The following is a 20792-nucleotide window of genomic DNA, read 5'->3' on the forward strand; positions in this document are numbered from 1 at the left end:
AATTTCAGAAAAAGAAGCACAACCTGATTTTTAAAAAAAAGCACGACGAGAACTTCAAAAAAAAAGAACACAACGCGAATTTTAGGAAAAAAAGCACAACGCGATTTTTAAAAAAAAAAACAACGCAAATTTTGGAAAAAAAGCAGGTGATTTTAAAAAAAAAGCGCAACGCGAATTTTGAAAAAAAAGGCACAACAAAATTTTGAAAAAAAGCACCACACCATTTTGGAAAAAAAGCATAACGCGATTTTGGAAAAAAAGCATAGCGCGATTTTGGAAAAAAAGCATAACGCGATTTTGAAAAAAAGAAGCACAACGAGATTTACAAAAAAAAGCACAACGCGAATTTTAGAAAAAAAGCACAACGCGATTTTAAAAAAAAAAAAAACAACGCAAATTTGGGAAAAAAGCACGTGATTTAAAAAAAAAGCGCGACGCGAACTTTGAAAAAAAAGGCACAACAAAATTTTGAAAAAAAGCACCACACCATTTTGGAAAAAAAGCACAACGAGATTTTTTAAAAACAAAGCACAACGCGATTTTGAAAAAAAAGCACAACGCGAACTTCAAAAAAAAAGAACACAATGCAAATTTTAGGAAAAAAAGCACAATGCAAATTTTAGAAAAAAAGCACAACGCAATTTTTTTTTTAAAAAAAGCACAACGGGAATTTTGGAAAAAAAGCACAATGTGATTTTAAAAAAAAAAGCCCAACGCAAACTTTGAAAAAAAAGCACAACGCGAACTACAAAAAAAAGGCACAACAAAATTTTGAAAAAAAACACACCATTTTGGAAAAAAAGCATAACGCGATTTTAAAAAAAAAGCACAACGCGAATTTTGAAAAAAAAAGCACAACGTGATTTTTTAAAAAAAGCGCAACGCGAACTTTGAAAAAAAAAAGCACAACGCGAACTTCAAAAATCAAGGCACAACAAAATTTTGAAAAAAAGCACCACACCATTTTGGAAAAAAAGCATAACGCGATTTTGAAAAAAAAACACGAGATTTAAAAAAAAAGCACAACGCGATTTTGAGAAAAAAGCACAACGTGAACTTCAAAAAGAATCACAACGCAATTTCGGAAAAAAGCACCACACAATTTCGAAAAAAAAAGCACAACGCGATTTTGAAAAAAAAGCACAACGCGAACTTCAAAATAAAAAAACAACGCGAACTTCAAAATAAAAAAACAACGCGAACTTCAAAATAAAAAAACAACGCGAATTTTAGAAAAAAAGCACAACGCGTTTTCGAAAAAAAGCACCACGCAATTTCAGAAAAAGAAGCACAACGCGAACTTTGAAAAAAAACACAATGCAAATTTTAGGAATTGAAAAGCACTAGATTTCGAAAAAAAAGCACAACACAATTTTTAAAAAAAAGCACAACGCGATTTTAAAAAAGAAGCGCAACGTGAACTTTGAAAAAAAAGCACAATGTGATTTTTAAAAAAAAACAACTCGATTTTGAAAAAAAAGCACAACGCGATTTTAAAAAAGAAGCGCAACGCGAACTTTGAAAAAAAAGCACAATGTGATTTTTAAAAAAAACTCGATTTTGAAAAAAAAGCACAATGCAATTTCAAAAAAAAAGCACAACACGATTTTGAAAAAAAAGCACAACGCGATTTTAAAAAAGAAGCGCAACGCGAACTTTGAAAAAAAAGCACAACGTGATTTTTAAAAAAAAACTCGATTTTGAAAAAAAAGCACAACACGATTTTGAAAAAAAAAGCACAACGCGATTCCGAATACACTATGCTATGCTATTCTGAAAGCTCCGGAGCACAACGCGATATATCAGGAAAGCATAAGCACTGCAGTACTGAGAGATTGAGAGAACCTCTTGGGAGCACAGCAAAATCACAAATGACTGGAGGTTTTGATTCTGAAAGGGTAACCACCTGCTTTCAGCATCTACGTGTGTAAATGAAACACCTGCAGGTGTTTCACAAATGACTGGTGGGTTTTCATTCCGAAAGGGTAACCACCTGCTTTCGGCATCTAGTCTAAAATTGAACAATGGGAAAGATAACACTGTAGATAAGAATATTTTAGGACCCCTGCAGTGTTACATTTTAAAACCAATGTCGGCTTCCCTTTTGATACCTTTCTCATTGTTCAATTTTGAAAATTTAAAGTCGGCTTCCCTTTTGATATGGCCCTTTTCCCTTTTTTATTCTTTTTTTGGTACAAATTTTCGTAATTAATTGCAATTACTCAAGAAGCTAATTGAGTAATTGCAATTATAATTACGACATTCCCTCCCTCAAGTTATGCCTCACCTACCTACGAAAGATTCAAAAAAATCGGCCCATTCCTCTAAGAGAACATTCGAGCCAAAGAATTTTTCAACTTTCGGAACGAAACCAATAGTGTGCTACGCACACTAAAAACACACTTTTTTGACCCTGGAGAGAGCTCAAATAGGGTTGGAAGGTTGAAACCTGCAATAATCACTCATGGGGCACCCTCCCATTGTATGCTGAAAATTTGGACCTTCTAGATCCATTTTAGGGGTGAGGGGGTCAAAAACTGAGATCAAATGACGTTTTTCTCACCTTAATCAGGGTAGGGATGACCTAGGAAGCTGAAATTTGAATATGTTGATCACAATGAAAGTACTGACCAATAGTATGATTTTTGACCCTTTTCATCAATTTGGGGTCATATTATAACCCTCCAAAAAAATGACCTTTTTGTAAAAATGAGGTTAGAAGGTTGAAACATGCAAAAAGCACTTTGGGTACATCCTCTCGTTGTACTGTGAGAATTTGGACCCTCTAGGTCAATTTGGAGGGGCTGTCGGCTGTCTGAAAAATTGAGAAACACGTAAACTAGACCAAAAATCCACTTTTTGACCCTGGAGAGAGGGCAAATAGGGTTGGAAGGTTGAAACCTGCAATAATCACTTATGGGGCACTCTCCCATTGTATGCTGAAAATTTGGACCGTCTAGATCAAATTTAGGGGTGAGGGGGTCAAAAACTGGGTCAAATCAGGGTTTTCCCACATTAATCGGGGTAGGGATGACCTAGGAAGCTGAAATTTGGATACGTTGATCACAATGGGGATACTGACCAATTGTATGATTTTGGACCCTTTTCATTTATTTGGAGTCGTGTTATGTCCCTCCAAAAAAATGACCTTTCTGTAATTTTCAACTTTGACCCTTGAAACTTTGAGGGTCAATTTTAGGTGCTAAAAGAACCCCAATTTGCCAAGTTTAAGTTGATTTGATAAATCAGAACAGGTTTCAGGTCATGAAATGTATTTTGGTGAAATTTCAACAAAAAAATTCACAGTTTTTCTAGCGTTTTAAGAACCTTATTTTTTGACTTTAATAACCAAATCCAGTTCAATTTGAAAAACTCATTACGATTACGTATTTCAAACGAATAAAATTGTCTCTTCTAAATAGACCTGTCTGTTTCGACTTTTCCATAATTTACCGTTTAGTTATTGAACTTTTACGATAATTATGAATAATTAACGGAGGTTTTAGGTTACCTATATTTTCGGTAATGTAATAACGAATGATTGACAGTGATTATGTTGGCAGTAGGCACGTATTGATTGATATTTTAAACGACTACCGAATATCGATAAATTTTGACGGTCAAGTAATATTTCAATAAAGTGATTTTGATCCTGATCAGCTCGCGACAAGGTTAATTAGGTACCGTAAATTACACGATAACACTGAAGTTGCCGGTAAATTTCCAATCCGGGATCCGGATTGACATCTACGTATATAAGGGTCAGTTTGGCATACCATAGGTTATGGTAGGACTTATATGTATGTTGGCCCAATGGCCCCACTGACAGAATGATGAGTCAAGAGACCAGAGGGTATCCTAGTCCTTTCTTTCCATATAGGTACTTGTACCTTGTTGAATGAAATGGTATGCGGGTGTAACGATTTCGGTTTACATAATATTTGTGATAATATGATAAGATATACGTATGTATAAGCTCAAGCAGACGTTTCTGTCCGCATATTATTATCATCGTTTGTCGATGCTTGAGGCTGGCAGCATCTTATGCACATACTGTACTACGTATAGGCAGGCACAGGCAGACGTGTACGACTGTACGTGCATTTGTATGTACTTACATACGTAATGTAATTATTTTCCCATACTCACATACCCGTGTTTTCATCATTTCTTCCAATCGTGTTTCAACTGGTTTACCATGTTTTGGCCGCAATAACACATAGATCGTGTCGATATCCGGGCAACTGTGCAGTAATTTCCATATGAGCACTTTGCCCATAAGACCGGAAGCGCCAGTTATGAACACTTTTTGGCCTTTGAAAAACTCCGCTACCGGTTTGGCTACCGTCATGGTGAGCCTGAAACAAAAAAATTGATACGGATTTGATGAGTGATGTGTTAGAATTGAAATTTGGTTTCAGTCGAGTAGGTACTTATCAAATTAAAAATCGGAGATTTGGATGGCCTGAGAGGGAGGCGTTCTAACTTTTTTTTTTCAGGGGACCCCAATTCCAACCTGCTGGTGGGTGAGGCTGCTCAGAATTTTTCCAACCTGGATTAAGCTAGATCGAAAATTGCAGAGAAATACCCCAGCATCAAAATTTTAAGTGCTCAAGTTTTTAGAATTTCGATGAACTTTTAGAAATCAAAATTGCCCCAAGAAAAGGTGAAAAAAAATAATCAAAATTTTACTCAATTTGAGCTAAAAAGCTGAAATTTGGTACTTTTACGAGATTTTTGACGTGCTCGAAATCGATCAAGAACGATTTGACCGATTTCGAGCTATTTAGAGCAGTTCTGGAGTTTCCAGCAGGTTCTTGGAGGCTTGAAATTTCCGTAAAATTGAACCCAATTAATTTGGGAAGCTGACATTTATTCTGTATCATATTTTCGAGCAGGTAAATCGACTCGAGATGGTTGCATGCTGTTTTGGAGTTTCCAGCAATAACTTACTGATTCCAGTTTTCCACAAAAATGTTCTAAAATCTTCGAATAAAATATAAAAACCAGGGACGTGCCGAACTGGAGGATGAGCCGGGTGTCTCACCCCCCCCCCCCTTCTAACAGGATAATTTAGGCGAAAAGTTATAGAGTTTCAGAAGTATTCATACGTTTCAAAAACTCATTTTTAATTTTTTTAACGTGTAAATGTGAATTGGCTGTTCAATTTTAATTAAGGGTAAGGGCACCAATTATGGACCAGTCCGCAATATGGACCAGCGCCTGTTCTCGTTGGTAATTAGCGCAATCTGTCAGGAAAAAATGTATTCTGATGTATTTTTCACCAAAAATTACAACTGTAAAGTCAAAACTCGCTGAGAAATTTACATAAAACTGTTTTGATACTCTGATAAATTTTTTTAGTGTGTTTTTCAACTTTTATTAAAATATATGTGTGGTGTAATTTTCTAAATATCATTGATGTTTATAATATCAAAAAAGGATGTAGTTTCTGCTGGAGTGATCAGTTTTTGCTAAAAATGAGGATATGTACAGAAATTTTTGGTGCAAAGTTTTTTTTATGGGGTGCGCTAATATGGACCACCTGTGATATTGAATTTTTTACTCATTTTTTACAGCTGCTGAGAAGGGGAATGCTTGAAAAACCTTTTTTTGTTCATTTCTACTAATAATAATATGATGTTTTGAAACGTAAAAATATGTTTATTTTGAAATTATTCTTTAGGTGGTCCATATTAGGCGTCCAAAATTTTGAGCTGTCATTTTGACACTTGTCATTCAACAATTTAAAAAAATATATTCAAAATAAACTTGAACTGCTTAGAATAAGTGTTTTTGTTCATTTCTACAAATAAATATGACCTTTTAAAAATGTGAAAGTATGTTTATTTTGAAATTTTATAGATGGTCCATATTAGGCGTCCAAAATTTCAAACTGTCATTTTGACACTCATCAGTCATCACTCAACAATAAAAAAAACATACTTGAAGTTGACCTTCACCCCTGAAGTTTTGTACAGTGTTAGTGGAAGGATGGAACTTCATTTTAAGTCCTTGTGGAGGTTTCTACCCCCTATAGTTTTCAAGTGGCAATCCTCCAAAAAAAAAGTGGTCCATATTTGGTGCCTCTACCCTTATGCCATTTTGAGAAGTTCGTCGTCGTCGTCGTCGTCACACTCCTTTACAGGAGATATCAAATCAAATCAACTTAATTTTTTGCAATAGGCAGCATTGCTGCATTAACAAAGTTGACTTATTTATTAACAGTATAGGAAATGATAAAGATATACCTACGTATTTAAAAAAATGAGTAATAAATAAAGAATATGAAATAAAATGAACTGAATGCGCTATGTACAGCATTATAGAGGTATAGGATTAGCACAGATATTTATAAATAGATGCCTTCAATAAAAATAATAGAAACTAAAAAAAAAAAAAAAAAAACATAATTGTAATAAATCAGAAAAAATACATTCTAAAAGAATTGAGATATTTTGTACATTTATAAAGATTCTTAGAATTATTTACAACATCCTAAAATTATCGATTATACAAAAAAAAAAATTTAAAAGAAACAATGATGCTTTGATGCTGTATGAATGATCATGAATATTGAAGATGATAAATCAAAAATACAAGGAGTCGCTGAAAATTCAGTTTCTAATGCACTCAGTTATGTAACAGCATCCATATACTCATCTATTGAATAAAATGCTTTTTTAGCAGCCACTTTTTCAGAGTTATAGAAAATAATTTTATGCAATTGATAATTTTGATTTCATTTGGAATTTTTTTATACATTTTCTCAGCTATGGAGTTTATACAAGCTTGGTAAAATTTAGTCCTAAATTGTGTGCTATGTGGTTGTTGGCTATTTCTAGTATAATAACTATGTTGAGGGGTATGTAATTTTACTATGCCCTTCTTCACAATTTGGGCTATCAGATATGTGTACCAATATTTCAAAAGGGCCCATTCGGTCGGTGCTGAGAAGGGTGTAGATTTTATTTTTCAAAAATCGGTACAATCTTCCAAAGTTTTCCAATTGATCTAAACGGCGCGCAAACGTGAAGTTATCATGGACAGCTTCACACTCAAACACTGTTGGGATCCACCGGAGAACACTGGAAGTTTATTTTAATTTTTGAAAAATAAAATCTACACCCTTCTCGGCACTGACCGAATGGGCCCTTTCGAAATATCAGTACACATACATATATGTATCAGCAGGGTAAGGTTAAAATTTCATTTGAAAGAAAGACATTCTTGCATGATTCTGTGACTTGCATTCGATAGATGATTCTAATTGCTCGTTTTTGTATTACAAAAATTTGCTGCATAAGACTGATATTGCTGCCCCAAAACACCAAGCCATATGCCATATTAGACTGGAACATTCCATAATATGCCATTTTTAAAGTTTACACATTGGTGACACCTTTTAATTGCCAAAGAAGATAATTTATTGATGATAGTTTCCCAGCTAAATAGTATATGTGATCAGTCCAAATTAGACTGGAGTTGATGTATACTGCCAATAATTTTAGACATTCAACTTTAGTAATAGGCAGTGCCAAATTTAAATTTTGTGTGTTGTGACCAAAATATATTAGATTTGTTTTATCAACATTTAATTTTATTTTATTTATTCTGAACCACGCTACCAAATCATCCACAAACTGCTGTACTGAGACACCCATATTCATAGGAATCAGTGCTGTCATTTTTGTTGTGCAGATTTTCCAAGATATTGCGAATAAGTTGATAAATGGCATTTGTTGTATTTTTGTTTTTGCAAAATCCATATTGGTAGCTGTGTAACAAATTATTATCACTGAAAAATTTTGATATACGTTTAGGTATAGAATAAGCTTTCTAGAACTTTGGAAAACACTGATGTTATAGAGATGGGTCTGTAGTTATTCATGGCACTTCTATCGCCCTTCTTGAACACAGATGTCACGATATTGACCTTAAGGATATTGGGGAAGGCTCCTTCCAGAACAGACATGTTGAAGAGGCTGGCTACTGGTTCAGCAATGTATGGCGCTGTTATTTTCAGTATATAGATATCAAGTACATGGTATTTTAAATAGGAATTTTTGAGTGAGTGAATACATTCATGACCTCAACTGAGTTTGTTGGTGCAATGAAGAATGTAGAATTTACTTATTTATTTATTATAGTTTAAAAGTCACTATCGACAACATTTGGATGGGTTTAAATTATCCAAGGGATTTTCATCATCTTTCAAGTTTTCTACCTTTGGTAAATTACAAAAGAATTAAAGCAGAGGCAATTTCCAGCGGATTGGATACCATGGGGTTTTGGTCCATAATATAATCTATACAGTTATCTTTTTTTTTTGTTTTGATAAGTTCCCAGGAGGTTTTGTTGAAGTTTTTGGCATTTTGGAGTTTTCTATCATTTGCAGTTTTTTTTGCATTTTCAAATAAAGTTTTATATTTTTGTTTAGTTACTTTATATTTTTCTTTTGGGTATGGAGAGTTGAAAGTCTTCTTCATGTTATGAAGGTCCATTAAATTTTGCTTAACAGTTTTGATTTCAATTTGGGTGGGTAGGGGGAATGGGAATTTTGTAATACTTTTTTGTTTCCCTTTTACTATACCAAATGGGAAACTCACTGGGAAAGACACATCATAGTGCAACAAGAACACATTTAGGAAACTCTGAAAAGCTGTATTAATGGTATCTGATTGAAAAATGATGCTGGAACTCACGTCGATTTTTTTGTCGAAAAATTTTCAAAATGAAACAATCTAGCAGTATTGATGGCGATAAAACTCGAACTTTGAAAATAAATCCATTCCACATCACCCCCCCCCCATCATCCCCCTCACCACTTCCCTTCATGTTTACTCTTTACTTCTCCAATACATAATTATTATATTTAAATATCGCGTAGAAACAACGAACGTGCGTTTGATAGATTATGCAATACCTCCATACTACGCTACGTTAAGTAGAAATACCAGTTGAGTTTTTGTTGAAGAGGTTATCGAATCCTTCCAAGTTGAAGAATCGAATGATAATTCACGAGAAATGGTACATAGAAAGAGAGAAGCCTCAAGCATAAGAGTACCTACATATAAGTGAATTTAAGAGAAGTAAAAAAAAATATATTTTTTTTCTTTTATTTTTATTCGTTGTCGTTTACGATACTAAATGACAACCTTGACTTTGGAGATCGGCCAATATAGGCATGTTAGGTGCGTGTGGACTGGATCTATATATTTTTAAGTCATTATTTATTCCAGCTACAGTGTAGTTATGAGTAGCTCTATTTACACATTTTTTCAGTCAAGTGTTATCTTCGACATCGAAGCCATGTATTGTACGCAGATCTGTCGCGATAGAAAAACAAAAATTTTCCACTCGACTTGTTTTCAGCAACTTATGACTATGATCAGAGTCATACGAGTAGATGTAAAACTCTCGGTGAATTTGTGAGGAAGGACACTTATTGTAGAAAAGGAAAAACACTGGGAAAGAGGTTCAGCAGTTCCTATCGCGTATGAAATGTGTGTGTGTGTGTTTTTAATGGAAAAGTATGGCACGCATCTTCTTTATTTTCCGTTATACAATGTGCAAGGTCAGCAATTTTAAACAATAAAACTCACATACTTACACGGATAATAACAATATGAGAAGAGCACGATAACCTCGTGACTGACTTACCATACATTATTATTTGCAATAGGCCAAGTATTACGGAGATTTGAACGAGTATACTGTTGCCAGTTATATAATTCAACATCCGATAGAGCATAATATTTTATACTATTTAACGTGTAGCTATAAGAGAAAGTATTGAAAATGTTCGTCAATTCTAATTTATTATCTAATCATACTCGTAGACAATTTACCGAGACTCCGCGAGAAATTTCAATTGCATAATGTCACGGTGTATATATGTACGAGTACCATGGTCTTGTTTAGGTCTGTACTTTTCTTATAAGGTGTCCCTCCGTGTATCTGTTTGGGGATTGGGGTAGGGGATGATTTTAAAATGGCGATCAAGGGTGGATGTGACGTTTACAGATGTGTTAATTTGATAACGAAAATTTTGTGTTGGAATTTTCTAAATCCTTGAATTATGTACAGAGAGATATTTGGCGACGAAATTTTAAACATTTGCCACTTACGTAATTTGTATGCTTATTCTTATATTAGACGTTTATCTTGTAACCTAATCGCGTTTGTGTGTTTATTGTTTCGCAGGTATGTTCAAATTTTAGACATATAGTCAAGGTTACATGTGACAATGAACGAGTTGAGCTGTTGAGGAGTGTTTTATGGAAGAGATTTCTCGTAAACAAACGCTGCTGGAATGCTGTTTTTCGAATATAGGTAAAGTTTGTCTTACTCGTGTAGTTAAACCATTTGTGAATAGAGGAAATCGATGGGAAGTGAAGTGAGAAGTGAAAATTTACAAGTCATGTTTTTCTGAATTTTTCTCCTTATTTTAAAGTGGCTTCCATCCTTTCCAATTTAGTAATAAATTTATGCTTTTGTTAGATTAAAAGAATCATCATCGTTTATCTCGTTAATTCATCACTTAATTTCTCTGGCTGAAATTGCGTCAATGTCTCTTTCCTTACCTATTTTTTATGGAGACTCGACGTTAATGATGCTTGTTCTCTGCAATTTTATTGTTGCATTTTGCTTAGATAATAAAAAAATTTCGAGAAATGTACCTAATGACTTGAGATAAAGATGAGATTATCTGTGAGAAGAAATTATACGAAATTCATCGTAATACTTAACAATAATGATGATGTGTGTGATTATTAAAATGAATATGGTACGAATAGAAAACAAACGATTGTTCGAAGTTTTATGGCAGGACGATGAATAGGTGTACAAGACGATAAAATCATAGTTACTCTTGCACAGAGCTATAAAAAAAAATTATTCAATAACTTTGTTTTGAGTGTACAGAGTGTACTACGGATATGTTATTTTCAGTCAAACTTTGGTTCAAAGATGATGGCTATTTCGGTAGGTTGAGCTCAAATTAGCCAATTTCCAGTATCCCCTTTTTTATGTTTTCTCCCCCTAAAGAATCACTGCTTTTCAAACCAGTGACGTGTTCTAATGAGTCAAATGGAGTCAAATGAAGTCAAACTTGAGAAATGGTGGTATTTTGGAATCTAGATTTGACCCTTGCTGAAGGTCAAAGCTGAAAATTACAAAACGGTTATTTTTTACAGGGCCACAATGAGGATCCAAATTGATAAAAATGACCGAAAATCAAACCACGAACAAGTAACTACTTTTTTGTGGCCATTGCATCCAAATTTCAGCATGCTAGGTCTTCCCTATCCTATTCAAGGAGAAAAACACCTAATTTCTCTCAGTTTTTGTCCCTCGGTCATTCCAAATTGACCATTATGGTTCGGATTTGGCACAACCAGTGAGGAAGATATCGCATTTATATGCTTTTTGTATGGTTTCAACTTTGTGATCTTTTTTAAACCTCTCAAGGGTCCAGAAAGTCAACTTTCAGATTTTTTTACATTTTTTGACCTTGAGACCGGCCTGAAGTCCCCTCGTTCCCTCTCACCCATTAATCTAGGAGATCGAAACTTGGTCCGAAACTTTCAGCAAAATTTGACAAAATTCCAATGACACTGCATTAAAAATCTAAAACGAAACGAAAAAAAAAACATTTTCTAAAAGCATTAAAATACTTTCTAATTACCAAAAACTGACAAAATTTGCAAAACTTGAAAAAAATTGCATGAAGTATAAAAGTACGAAAATTTCAATCCTTAAAAATAACTAAAAACTGTTGAAATGTCGTAAAAATTGTCATAAAATTATCATTTATGATGCATTTATAAAATATGTTGAAATGGTCTCTAAAAGCATTAAACCGTTGCTGTAAATCGTAAATTATAAAAAAATTGACGCATTTAATCGAAATTTTGCAACATTGGCGAAAACAACTAAAATAATGTAACAAAGCTTGCAGTAAGTATAGGAATTGGAGATGGTAATTTTAGATGTGGTTTTAAGACGGTGGAGGGAAGAAATGGTTGGGTAATTGATAAAACGTGTTAAAATGGCGTAAAGACATTTGAAAAGCATTAAAATCGGACAACATTTAGTGAAACTTGTGCAAAACATCGTTAAAACGTATTAAAAATAACACAAAACATGTTTAAAAGAATTAAAATTTATTTCAAATGACCAAACAATTCATGAAATTTTTTGTTAGATTTGATAAAACTTGAAAAGTTACATAAACATGCTAAAAAACTAATAATTGTATAATTTATTTAAAAAACAAAACTGTCATTAAAATTGTTGAAAATTACCAAAAACTGTTCACATTTTATTCAAATTTTACATAAAATTCAACATTTAAACAGCTGTAAATTAATTAAAAATGACGAAAATCCAAAAAAAATGCACAGAAAAATCTTTGAAGTTCAAACACTTGAAAGGCAATAAAATCACTGAAATTTTATAAAAATTCAGCAAAAATGAGTAGTTAAATACTTAATAGAAATGACATAAGAACACTTAAAAGAAACTGTTGCCAAATTTAGGGGAAAAAATGGCAAAAAAATTGTTAAAACGTCATGAAAACACGCAAAAAGTGGTAAAAATTGAAACTAAACCAACACTAAACTTTCAACTATTATTGATGGAATTCAATGCAATTTTGTTTGAATTTCATCAAGTATATGTACAAATTTTTCTGAAGTTTTACCAAGTTTTTTCGAGTGTTCTAATGTCATTTTTCACGTTCTGGCAATGTTGTGTCGTTGTGTGGATTTTTCACTAAATTTCACCAGATTTTGTTAAATTTTTATCAATTTGTAAATTTTTGAGTAATTTTTGGTAAATTACGCGTAATTTACGGTCAATTACGAATAGCTTCTGGTTAATTACAGGTAATTTCTCATTCTCATTTTTGGAAAATTTTACAAAATTTGTCATTTTGGGTGAATTACGGGTAATTTCTGGTAAATTACAGGTAATTTCTGGTAAATTACAGGTAATTTCTGGTAAATTACAGGTAATTTCTGGTAAATTACAGGTAATTTCTGGTAAATTACAGGTAATTTCTGGTAAATTACAGGTAATTTCTGGTAAATTACAGGTAATTTCTGGTAAATTACAGGTAATTTCTGGTAAATCACGGGTAATTTCTGGTAAAGTATAGATAATTTATTATTCTCATTTTTTGTAAACTTTGTCATTTCTGGTAAATTACGGATGATTTCTGGTAAATTATGGGAGATTTCTGGTAAATCATAGGTAATTTTTGGTAAAAATAATAGATAATAATTTCTAGTAAATCATATGTAATTTCTGGTGAATTACCTTGCGGATGATTTCTGGTGAATAACGGGTAACTTCTGGTAAATTATGGGTAATTTCTCATTCTTATTTTTTCTCAATTTTACAAAATTTGTCATTTCTTGTAAATTACGGGTAATTTTTGGTAAATTACGGATGATTTCTGGTAAATTACGGGTAATTTCTGGTAAATTACGGGTAATTTCTGGTAAACAACAGCTACTTCTTGGTAAATTATTGCATAATTTTTGGTAAATGATGGCCGATGGGCAACTAGTTTCTGGTAATTTATTGGTAATTTTTGGAAAATTACTTTCGTTATCGTTTTTTGGAAACTTACTTACTGACAAATTCTGGTACATTCCTTTCAATTTATGGTAAAATACGAATAATTTTGGTAATTTTGGGTTATTTCTGGTAAATTGCAGGTAATTTTTATTTCTTGTAAATTGCTTTGTTTTCTAGTAATTACCAGTTTTTTTTTTTGATAACTTACAGTAACAGGTAATTTTTGCTAAATTACCAGTAATTTTTGCTAAATTACCAGTAATTTTTGGTGAATTATCTACTTATATTTTCTAATGAATTAGGTACTGTTGTTTCTGAGAAAATTACCTACAGATAATTTTTGGCAAATAGTCAGTAATTTATGGTAAATTACTGGTAATTTCTGGTAAATTACGGGTAATTTCTGGTAAATTACGGGTAATTTCTGGTAAATTACGGGTAATTTCTGGTAAATTACGGGTAATTTCTGGTAAATTACGGGTAATTTCTGGTAAATTACGGGTAATTTCTGGTAAATTACGGGTAATTTCTGGTAAATTACGGGTAATTTCTGGTAAATTACGGGTAATTTCTGGTAAATTACGGGTAATTTCTGGTAAATTATGAGTAATTTTTGGTAATTTACAGGTAATTTCTGGTAAATTACTTCTGGTAATTTACAGGTAATCTTTGGTAAATTACGGGTAATTTCTTGTAAATTATGGGTAGTTTCTGGTAAATTACAAGTAATTTTGGTAATTACGGGTAATTTTTGGTAAATTACAGGTGATTTCTGGTAAATTACTTCTGGTAATTTACGGGTAATTTTTGGTAAATTACGGGTAATTTCTTGTAAATTATGGGTAGTTTCTGGTAAATTACTGTTAATTTTGGTAATTATGGTAATTTTTAATTATATTATTTTAATGCTTTGAGTATTTTTACGTCATTTAACAACATTTTATGCAATTTTCGCTGAACTTTGTCAATTTTTGTAAAATTTTATCGGTTTGATATGGAAAACAGTTTCAAAAATTTCTCATTTTTTAGCTGTAGAAGACGTGTAAAACTAGTGTTTTTTGTTCTAGAATTTACATTCTAGTTGATGTGACGAAAGAAGGGATTTAGGGGACATAGATCTACAATAGAGAAAGGGATGGCAACACAGACAGGACCATCTGTTTACCAAATTTCAGTCTTCTTCCACACTTTTTCCAATTCAATAGGTAGTAATGGACTATTCAAAACGAACCATGAGACTGGATCTGAGAAGTTGAGGTACTTTGGATCACGAAAACCTTAATGGGAGGGGGGGAAGAGGAGGATTCTTCCGACCTATTTGAGAGCTGCAAATCCACGACTGAAACCTTTAAAATTGTGTAGACCAGCTATTTCTGTAGGTACGATAGGTATAATTTAAATGAACAAGAGAAGTTGAAATCGAACGGAACCACGACCAATGGCAGCTTAAACGTACACGTCCTATACTCTCCAATGCCATACACAAAAACCACGATTATGATAACGATAATGAACGTTAATTAACGCGTCGAGAAAAGCTCGGTTACGTGCTGCCAGTTCCATCAGCAGCTGATCTGATCGCGACTGGTTGCGGTGTGATTATTCTTAACATGTAAGTTCAGATTCAACTTATGGTTAGGTAGTACATACATACGCGAATCCTTATAACTTGGTTCGTCTGGGGTCTTATTCATTCACGTGTAAACAAATGTAATTTCTATACTAATTTTATACGCCATCAGCCATCAGTTCCCGCCAGCACCATCGGGTTGCCTAAATGCTCGTAAATCATGGCTGAGTTGACCGAATCTATTATATGGTATTACTCTATAGGTATTATTACTCGTGCTTGTAAACATTACGTAGGTATGTACTATACCGCAAGAATCAATTTGGCAGGTGTAGTACTTTGACGTGTGTGTTTGTGTATTACACATAAATGCATATACAAGTTATAGCTCGATAGGACGATATAATAAAGATCTTCGAAGACTGGGCCGAGGTTACCTGGTCAATATACATCCTGTCTTCTTGACGTTGGTACTCGACAACTTTCACTCGGTCAAAAAATACAAGTGTGCCCCGTGTTAGTAGGTAGGTACTTTACTTATATTTACTCGTATATCGAATTGACGGACGCTCGTGTTCTCCGTATCCATATCAAAAATGCGTATCCTTACGGATAAGTACGTACTCGTAAATTATACGGCGAATTGATCGTTTTTCACGGTAAATTGTCGTCACTAAGTGCGCCATTCTTTGATATACGAGTACTCACAATGGCTGGAGTTGTGAGCCGGCGCTCGATTTGTGTTTTTATTTTGTAACAATGTAGCGTGTAATTTTATTTCTCGACTCGACGCACGCCTTTTATAATAATAATTCTCATCCTATTCATCGAATCGACTCGACTGTTACGTGAATGAAATCGATTGTTGGCTTCACCAGAGAAAAAACCTACCGCAAGGTTTATTACGATGTGACGCTGAGATACGAGTACGTCGAGTATAGTGATATGAAATAATCGTCTAGCAGTTGAATAATCTGCTTTAATAAATGCACGGTTTGGCTAGTTTTTTGCACATGGTTGTATCGTGTAGCGAGATGTGGAAGAAGCTTGACTTGTTTTAAGAGCAAGAAGTGTAGTGTAAGTGGTCTTTGGATCTAGCAAACTGACGTAGAAAGTCTTTATGATTTATTGTGCAGGAGTCATGTAGGTGTGTGATGTGATTCCAAGACGTTTCATTTCCTCTAAATGGACTTTTTAAATGAGATATAATCTTTGAGCTTTGAGGTGAGACTGTTTTGGGATGCATCGGAGCGAGTTTGAGATTTGTTTGAGGTCAATTGGGTAAAAAATATCTATGTGGAGGGGGATCTGAAGATGGCATGGAATAGATCAAGGTAGAAGAACGTTGCCTGATACTCTATGTTGAACATTTTTCAACGAAATTACCTCTTTTTGACTCGAAGTGTTTGTGCCTATTTTTACAGGTTTCTTCCCTCCCTGAGTTTTGATCCGGAATTCCTTCGATTGTAAAGGTCTAATATTTTCGGTCAAGTGTTTTGACTTCAATTTCCAGTCAAAATTTCAGGTCCGGAAGTGCATTTTTCGATTTTTTGATGAATTTTTAAAAATCAAATTTAGGTCAAAAATGGCAAAAAATCAAAATTTTACAAAACTGACCTAGAAAGCTGAAATTTGGCATGTACCATATATCTTTGATCTCCCAAAATTGATTGGGAATGGTTTAGAATCGTTTTGAGTAGCTCTGGAGCCTCCAGCAGATTTTTTGAAAGTTTGAATTTTTCAGAATTTTTCCCAATAAAGGATCTGGAATTTTCAAAATTTCGCTGAAGGCTTCTGAACAGCTTGAAATCATCTCTAATGGACTCGAAACATTGAAATCGTGCTACAAAAAATTATTTTGCTCTTCAATTTCACGAGGTTATAAATTCTAAAGGTAAAATTCTGAGGAAATTTCAACTTTCAAAAATCTGCTGGAGGTTGCGAAACTGCTCAGAACGGTTTGAAACTATTTTTAATCGATTTGGGAGGTCGAAAATAGGGCAAGTATAAAATTTCAGCTTTCTAAGTCAATTTGGAAATGTTTTGATTTTTTTCTCATTTGTGGTCCAAAGATTTTAAAAATTCTGTTTGATGTTTGAAATTTTAGCTGGTGATGTATTGTTGCCTGCTCTTTAAATTTAGCTCGGCTCCGTTCAAAAATTTTTCTGCCAGTTGGAATTCCTCCCTTGTTCCTACCTTAAAAGGCGTTGCATTAAAACTAACATGTTAATAAAATTGCATAACCTGTTTGCCGTAAATAATATTGTTGTCTTAAGTGGGTAGGTTTTGTGCCACGACGAATATGTTTCTGGGTCCCTGAACACAAAATCGGATGAGTTGAAAATTTTTTCTCAAATTTGTCACCAAATTAGGAGAGGGGGATTTCTCCTTCTATCAAGAATCTCTATTTTGAAAATGCTGTGTTTCAAATCAGCTCCAGACGCTTCGTTGGCAGTGATTTTAAGTGATTTTGAATAATTATAATTCGGACTTACAACGCCAGATTTTGTACCCGGGTGGGTGCAATCCCCCCCTCAATAAATTTCGGTCGAATTTGGAAAAAAATTGAATATCGTGTGACATCGTTTGTTAGGTTCTCACAGGAGCTGATTTCGAATTTCGATACATCTTTTCGATGTGAGCCCTTCAAGTGCCGTAATAAGACCCAAAATTCCCCCCCCCCCCACAATAAAAAATTGAAAAAATTGTATGACCCTAGGTTTGCTGCGTTTTCAGAGGTGCTGATTTCAAATTTCGAGCAAGTTTTCTGACACGAGGCCTCTAGGATCCCATAATGAGTCCAAATTCAAAAAAATTGAAAAAGTCGTGTGTCCTGTGGTTTTCAAGGTTTTTGAAGGTGTCAATTTCGAATTTTGAGTTATTTTTTCGATGCGAGGCCCCTAAGGTCCTACAATGAGCCCCAAATTCGAAAAAAATTTATAAAAGTCGTGTGACCTATGGATTTCTAGGTTTTCATAGGTGCTAAATTTCGAATTTTGAGTTATTTTTTTGACACGAGGCCCCTAGGGTCCTAAAGTAAGACCTCAAATTTCAAAAAAATTGAGAAATAGTGTGACCTGTGGTGTTCTAGGTTTTCAAAGGTGCTGATTCCGAATTTTGAGTTATTTTTTTTGACACCAGGTCCCTAAGAGCCCAAAATGAGCCTCGAATTTCAAAAGGTTGGAAAATCATGTGACATATCGTTTGTTAGTTTCTCATAAGCGCTGATTTCAAATTTCGAGTTATTTTTTTGATACGAGCTTTCTGGACTCCACAATAAGGTCCAAATTTCAAAAAAATTGAAAAAATCGTGTGACCTATGGTTTGCTGGGTTTTTGAAGGTGCTAAGTTCGAATTTGAATTTAATTTTTTGTTATGAGACTAAGCTTCCCCACACTCAAATAAAAATCCCTTAAATTTTGAAAAAAATTGAAAAATTTGTGTGACCTATGGTTTGCTTGGTTTTTGAAGGTGCTGATTTCGAATTTCGAGTTATTTTTTTGATACGAGCTCTCTCAGCCTCGCAATAAGCCTCTAAATTTTGGAAAAATCCAAGAATTCGTATGACCTACCATTTGTGACTTTTTTTTTTTACAAGAGAGTTGATTTTGAATTTTGGTTGGGGGGGGGGGGTGGATTTCTGCTCGTGAAATCTCAGGTTATTACATTTTTCGACATCTTTCGATTTTCCAAATTGCGTTATCCAGTTCCCACTATCCACCTACTCATCACGTATGTCACATTAAACCGTATCTACACGTGGTGTTTGAAACAACAATGACGATAATAATAGTTTCAGCGTATGTAGTGTTACGAAAACGAGCAAAGTCATCTAATAATTTCACAATTCTATAGTAATTATCTAAGTTAATGACCATTCATCAATCAACCATCGAATTGGTGGTTTAAAACATACCAAAAAACTCTCAAGCAGGTTGCGTGAGATGAACGAATTTTCGAGAATCTAATACGTACTCCCAATCTTCTAAGGCAACACAACTTTTCGTATGCGAAATGTCGGTTAAAATAGATTACGACAACAAAATGTCAAATATAGGTATGTGATTCTCAAGTTATACTCGAGCAATGAAATCCCCTCCCTCTCCTCAGTCACTCTCATCTGCATCCTTTCCTTTGGCCTAATAAGTGTGAAAATGCGACGTCACTCACTCAAACCCTCGGATTTTTCTGTTCTGCTCTCCTTCTATTGTAATAAGTGTGACTGTATTTTAATTCCCAGAATAGAGAATCCGTTAACGAGATGCGGTATCTACTACATGTTCGTTCGGAGAGAAAAAAAGTAATTTAATTTGCGAAACGAGCCGAAAAAAATCACGCTTTGACGTCATGATGTAATCATTTTCAACTATGTGGTAAGTCGAGTCGAGTCGAGTCACACTCACACTCACAGTCACAGTAGTCGCAGTCACAAGTGTGCAGATTGTAGTGGCGCGGCTAGCAACTAGGTAAATATAGGTGGAGGTACCTCTCGGTTACTTTCTCTTTTTCGAGCGACGATTTCGTTACATAGCGAAGCTGGTTTTTTTAGCGATAATAGTGCTAATAGAGTTACGAGTTGGGTATTACGTGTAGCCAGCCATGTATCGTGTTCCCGTTGGTTGGTCATAGCCTACGTGCTGCGGGCTGGGTATACTCGTAGTCGTAGTCGTAGATGTTGATTGTAGATGGGTTCTCTTAATGCCCTCGGAGAGAAAATGTGAAATACGCGTACCTATGAATGATGGCGATATGGTTTGGGTAAGAGTAATTTGGGCAGAGGGGAGAGAAAAGAACTTCGTTTCAACTTCCAAGATGCCACAGTTATACTCGTAAACCATAAGGTGTAATTTGAGAACAGTGAGCCGTTACTTGTGATACTACTGAAGTAGCTAGTTTGATCGGAAATGGGTCTTGTTTGATTGGAGTCTCCAAGACACCTGAATGGAGATCAGTTTGAGGTCAAGGTCGTCACTGCAGAGATGCTAGTTTCGAAAACGCTCCTTGGTGGAGATATCAGATTTCAGAGAGGATTCCTTTGGTATTGAATGGTTTCAAACTTTCAATCCCTGAAAGTAACTGAGAAAGAGGGAGAGTTTGGTATTTGAGTCTGTTCTTGACCAGTTTCAAAAAGAACTAGAGTGCTGTAAATTTTAGGAGCTGAATTCAATTTTTCTGGTGTATTGATTACGTAGATATCAAAATTTAAAAGGTATTGGAAAATTTATTGTTGAATTTGTTTTTTCGTCAATTTTCAATCTTACAAATTGAGTGGTGGTGATGGTTGATTTGAGCGGTATTTGGAACCTTCAAAAGCAGATGCCATCTTTAAAAGGATGCACTATTCTACAAATGTTCCAAAAGCTGCCAAAACTGACACTAGTGAGAGTCTAGATTGTCGTCATAACAAGAATTTTGGACAAGAGAAAAAACTCAAATATGCGCAGATGGAGTCTTCTGGCGTGGTAGATGTTCTCACAGCTGATTTGATTGGCTCGATTGGCAATAAGTCAAAAGATCCAAAGAAGCCAGGTTAATGAAAATTTTTGAAATTTTCTCATTATTTCTGACACTTTGACATGCCATTTCGACATGTAGATGTAAATTTTGATTTACTACTATGTCGACAAATTTTTCA

At 34.3% G+C, this 20792-nt stretch overlaps 1 protein-coding gene across 1 annotated transcript in view; it reads right to left on the reverse strand.

Moving 5' to 3' along the window:
* LOC135845029 (putative fatty acyl-CoA reductase CG5065) overlaps window positions 1-20792 on the reverse strand; it is a 39413-nt gene that overhangs the window by 10541 nt on the left and 8080 nt on the right. The window contains exon 2 of the mRNA XM_065363471.1: window positions 4154-4358. Within this exon, the coding sequence (XP_065219543.1) occupies window positions 4154-4351 (198 nt within the window). The 5' untranslated portion in view covers window positions 4352-4358. The remainder of the gene's footprint in view (window positions 1-4153; window positions 4359-20792) is intronic.

Source organism: Planococcus citri, chromosome 4, assembly GCF_950023065.1.
Source record: "Planococcus citri chromosome 4, ihPlaCitr1.1, whole genome shotgun sequence".
Lineage (NCBI taxonomy): Eukaryota > Metazoa > Arthropoda > Insecta > Hemiptera > Pseudococcidae > Planococcus > Planococcus citri.